The sequence below is a fragment of the Chiloscyllium plagiosum genome, chromosome 39, assembly GCF_004010195.1.
Source record: "Chiloscyllium plagiosum isolate BGI_BamShark_2017 chromosome 39, ASM401019v2, whole genome shotgun sequence".
NCBI classification, from domain to species: domain Eukaryota; kingdom Metazoa; phylum Chordata; class Chondrichthyes; order Orectolobiformes; family Hemiscylliidae; genus Chiloscyllium; species Chiloscyllium plagiosum.
The window spans coordinates 578,501-583,183 of record NC_057748.1 but is presented as its reverse complement, the minus strand read 5'-3'; the positions used below and the strand labels follow the sequence as shown (position 1 = coordinate 583,183).

The 4,683-nt window shown below is 45.5% G+C and overlaps 1 protein-coding gene across 1 annotated transcript; it reads right to left on the bottom strand.

Annotated features, from left to right (window-relative positions):
• Positions 1 to 438: 438 nt before the first annotated feature.
• On the bottom strand, positions 439 to 4,677 carry LOC122542075 (zinc finger and BTB domain-containing protein 20-like). The gene is made up of 2 exons (XM_043679395.1): positions 3,675 to 4,677; positions 439 to 2,450 (listed from the first exon to the last, which is right to left on the bottom strand). Exons 1-2 carry the CDS (start codon positions 4,558 to 4,560, stop codon positions 2,194 to 2,196), a joined length of 1,143 nt encoding a protein of 380 aa, XP_043535330.1. The 5' UTR covers positions 4,561 to 4,677; the 3' UTR covers positions 439 to 2,193.
• Between the last annotated feature and the right edge of the window lie 6 nt (positions 4,678 to 4,683).

Below are 4,683 nucleotides of genomic sequence, written 5' to 3'. Positions count from 1 at the left end.
ATCACTTCTTGCTTTGCTGCGATTTATCTCGTGTATTGAAATACAGCACTGTAATCCAGTCTGGCTGGACAGTTGAACATCCTGCAGAACCAATAAATACAACTTCCATATACAGACCTAGACAAAACAGTACAGACATTGCGGGTTTTTTGCAGAGTATTAACCTGGGGGTTTTAATATCACTACACCAAGGTATCTAACTTCCTTCTCCTTTCTCGCTCCATGGCGTCAATGTGGATTTCACCAGTTTCCTCATTTCCCCTCCCCCCACTTTGTCCCAGTTCCAACCTTCCAGCTCAGCACTGCCCTAATGATCTGTCCATCTTCTTTCCCACCTATCCAGTCCACCCTCACCTCCATCCACCTATCGCACTTTCAGCAACCTTCTCCCTCCCATTTATCTCTCCAACCCAGAGGCTCCCAGCCTCATTCCTGATGAAGGGCTTTTGCCCAAAACATCAATTTTCCTGTTCCCCGGATGCTGCCTGATCTGCTGTGTCTTTCCAGCACCACACTCAAGACTTCCAGAACATCAGGCATTGACTATGCGTTTCTCAGTGCCTCCATCTACTGACTTGAACAATAAATGCTAGAGGAAAGGGAAAGAAACATAGGCAATCTGGAGTCTGGCCTCATTAAATGTCTCCACATTTACAACTCCAATCAAGGTATTTGACTAATGATCAGGAGCAGGAACACAAGCTGACTTGCCTTTCACTAACACACCAAAAATCAGTGTGGCCATCCACAGGATTACTGCTCAGCTCTGAAGGTTTGCATTGTCAGACTACAAGGCCAGTGATAAGCTGGACTCCCTGGCCTCTTTAGAAAATGTAGCGTCAGCTAGGTAAACAGGCTAGGAACACACTAAAATAAGCTGCCTATTACCAAAGATTACTGATTGGATCTTCCCAGTACTGGATTGCGAGCAAGTACTCTTCCTCCTTTCCAGAAGCAGAACCTTGAAACATCCACCAGGGAGGGACAAAGGAGCAGAGGGAGTCCATCCCTGCTCTGCAAATGAAGCATGCTTTATTAACACAAGGAAATGCCTGGGACACTGGGGAATCTGCTGAATGTGATTACTGTGAAACTACTGGTGTGAGAGATGTGTGTACAGAAGGAGTTGGGTGGGGGGTGAGAAGGAGAGGGGGGTCACAGGTCTGTGCTTTCTCAGACCAGAAAGTTTTCTAAACACTGCACCAGAAACTGATTCGACTTTAACCCAAATCGGGAAGAGGGTGAAAATGGTAAGTGGGAGTGAGCAGAAATCTGTTTGGAATATACTCTCAATAGTAATTCCCCAAACACGTCAGAGCACCACACTCTAGCTTATTCATTAACAAAGAAGTAAAGATTTCATGCAACGTTTAAAATATTAAGGCATTGCTGGTTTTGCTGGCTGTTCCAATTATTATTTAATTCATTAAATAATGTAACTTGAGCTTGATTTAGTGTGAAGAGCTGTCATAACAAGATATAAAACTAGAGCAAATCATCAGGACTGCTGTTTGCAAACTCATAAACGCTGAGATCCGTCTGCTGTTAGTTTTGCTTCACTGATCAATGAGCTTTTGTCAAATTCCAAAGTATAATTTAACAATTTCATTCAACCATTTTTTTGGAAATGGATTTGCAGGATGTTTACCCAACCCACGTGTTGCTCCTTCCCTCCTCATCCTTCAATCCCCACCCCCGCCCCAACATAAGCCTGGGCTGAAAACATCTGTACAACATTTCACCATGACAATCAAACCTGATCATGTCCAAACTTAACACATAGGAACTAGTGTTCCTATGGCTAGTTCTGCTCCCATGGGTGTGGATACCAACTTTGGTATCTTGACCAGATGAGATTATTTACCTCAACACAGACTGGAAATTAAACTGGCTCATTCTGCTGTCTGTTGACCTAATGGTGCATTCATTGAACAATGTGTCTAATTTGGTTGGGGAGGGGGTGGTCGTTTTGTATGTGTGTGTGTGTGGTGGTGGTGGTGGATGGGTGGGTGGGTTGTGGCTTCTACTGCATTCACCACTGCCACATCCTGTGTTTACACGGTTGCTATGTAACTGGTTTATAACTCTGGCTAAAACCTCCTGTGTGCACGATATGGGTCTGCTCAAGGCATATTAACCCAGGTAGGTCCAGCATGTGTGGGATTTACTTGGTTCAGCCTTGCACATGTGTGTTTATATAATATGGGTGGCCATGTGCCTTTCCAGCAAAGTCTTGTGAGAGAAACGCTTGTTACACACGTGACATTCGAAGGCCTTCTCGCCACGATGCAGCCGCATGTGCACATTCAACGAGCTCTTTTGTGTGAAACGTTTATTGCACACCGGGCACTGGTACGCTCGCACTCCTGTATGTGTGACCATATGCTTTATCAAGTAGTCCCTAAGCGAGAATGACCTCCAACACACGCTGCATTGATGGGGTTTCTCACCTGCAGAGGAGGTGGGGAGAAAAGAGATCAGTAAATCAGAGAGGAATGACACTGCAATGGCAGAAAATGAGCATCATTAAAAACCATTCAGTAGGTAGTGAACTGAAGGCCTAATGTGTGAGAAGGAGCCAGACTGTGCATGTGCACACATTCAGTTTTCATTGCCAACCTGACCTGAGTAGCTGATCTGACAGCATTAGGTGTGGAGGCTGGTGTTGCTAGGTCATCACCATCAGAATCACAAGGCTAAGGGAAAACCAATCAAATTATTGTTCCTGATGACTGCCTTGACACCTTGCTGGATATTAGGAGTCTGGTCATTTAAAAAACCTGAACAGTCTCCAATATAACAATATGACTCAACAACTTCAAAAGAGAGAGAGCACCAAATAATTAGTAACACTGACGCAGGACTTGAAGTACTCAAAGAAGGCCTCTAAGTTTGATACTTCTCAAATTGGCAAATGCTCCAGCACTGGAGAGCCAGGCTCTTGTCTCCTTCGTTCTTTGTTTTCCATTATCACTAGCATCTGTGCTACCTGAAACACACATTCTAGCCACTTCCAATTGCTACTAACATCCAAGCCCCATCACTCCTGCCTGGTTTTCCATTGGCTGATCCAAATGTGGATAGCTGCACGACAGCATTACAGTAAAATTTTCAGTAATATACAGGTGCCCTTGTAATATATCACACAGAATTTAAAACAAGTTTTGATGAAGGTATGCTCAGAAGGCACGGGTGCTATGCATTTCCAGTTAGTGAAGGGATTGGGTTCTGAATGTGATGACTACTTTTCAACCAAAGATATTACATAGATATACAAAGATATGGGCCACAAGAAGCAAAAGGTTTAATGATCACGATCAGCCTCAGATTATTCTGTGCTCAGTGAGTTCATTATGTTGAATCAGGACACCAGTGAGAGTCAACCCCTACAGGAACCTTATCCCACTCAGAGTCATCCCCTTCAGGAACCGTATCCCGGTGAGAGTCAGCCCCTTCAGGAACCGTATCCCAGTGAGGATCAGCCCCGTCAGGAAACGTATCCCGGTGAGGGTCAGCCCGTTCAGGAACCGTATCCCGGAGAGAGTCAGCCCCTTCAGGAACCGTATCCCGGTGAGAGTCAGCCTCTCCATCAGTCATCTTAGAAATAGCGTATGGGTTAAAATTGGGATAGAAAGAATGGTTTTAACTAAAATGATCAATGATGATGAACCCACCTGTGTGGACAAACATGTGCTTAGCGTAATTCTGTCTGGAACTGAATGTCTTCCCACACTGTGCACATCCATACGGCTTCTTTTCAGTTTCACTGGAACTGTGACTGGCCTGAGGGGTAGCTGAAACTGTCTGGCCTCCATCCAGGAACACAGGGGGATTTTGGCAAGATGGCTGAGCTGAAATGCTGGGCATACATGTCTGTGAGGTGGATGGCAAAGCTGGAAGATGAGGTGACTGAGGAAGGTTCATCTGGAAGAGGTTCCGGTGACTGGCAGTGCTGGCCGCATTGCTATCTCCCTGAACATCATATTGCACAGAGCAGCCCTGGTTTCGTGGATTGTTCTGCACAGTCGATGCTGGAAGGAAGTCTTGCATGAACGTTGAAGGCCGTTGGTACGATGTATCAAGTTGGGACTTGCAGTCTGCTTTTCGGTTTTGTGGTAAGGAGGGTTCCTTCTCCTCTTTCTCTCCATGCCAAAATGACTTCAGTTCTTCAGGTAAGAGATCACTAGCATTGAAAAATTCCAACTCGTCCCCTTTGCCACTCAAACTCAAATGATTGGCAGAATCTCTTTGATCCCCCATTGTGCTTTGGTTGGGATCAAAAGCATTTGTCTCAGAGATATCCTCAGTTTGCTCACCTTGGTTGATGTGCTCAGCACCTTGATCGGAGACAGTTGCATTGGAAATGCTCTCCCCACAGTAAAGGAGATCATCATCTTCTTCCTTGATGGTTACTTGACTTCCATCTGCCATCTGGAGCCGGATTGGCTGGCGCTGCTTGCGACTATGGCTACCTTGTGGTAATAATGTCATCTCTGGACGCTGATTGGCTGCAGTGTTGTACCATAGAGCACGTACCTCACTGTTACGACCTGTTTCCATCAGAGACAGGTTCTCCTGTTCAGCTATAACCTGATCTCCAACTCCTTTTTGTCGTGCAGGTGGTACTTGTCTGCTCAGATTAGGGCTGGTTTCTTCAGCTTTGTACCCTGCATCACCTGTTGC

Coding starts and splice junctions, on each gene's coding strand:
- LOC122542075 (XM_043679395.1), bottom strand. CDS start 4,560: ATGGAAACAGGTCGTAACAGTGAGGTACGTGCTCTATGGTACAACACT. Junction 2,451..3,674: donor GCACATGTTTGTCCACACAG/GTGGGTTCATCA, acceptor CCTCCTCTGCAG/GTGAGAAACCCCATCAATGC.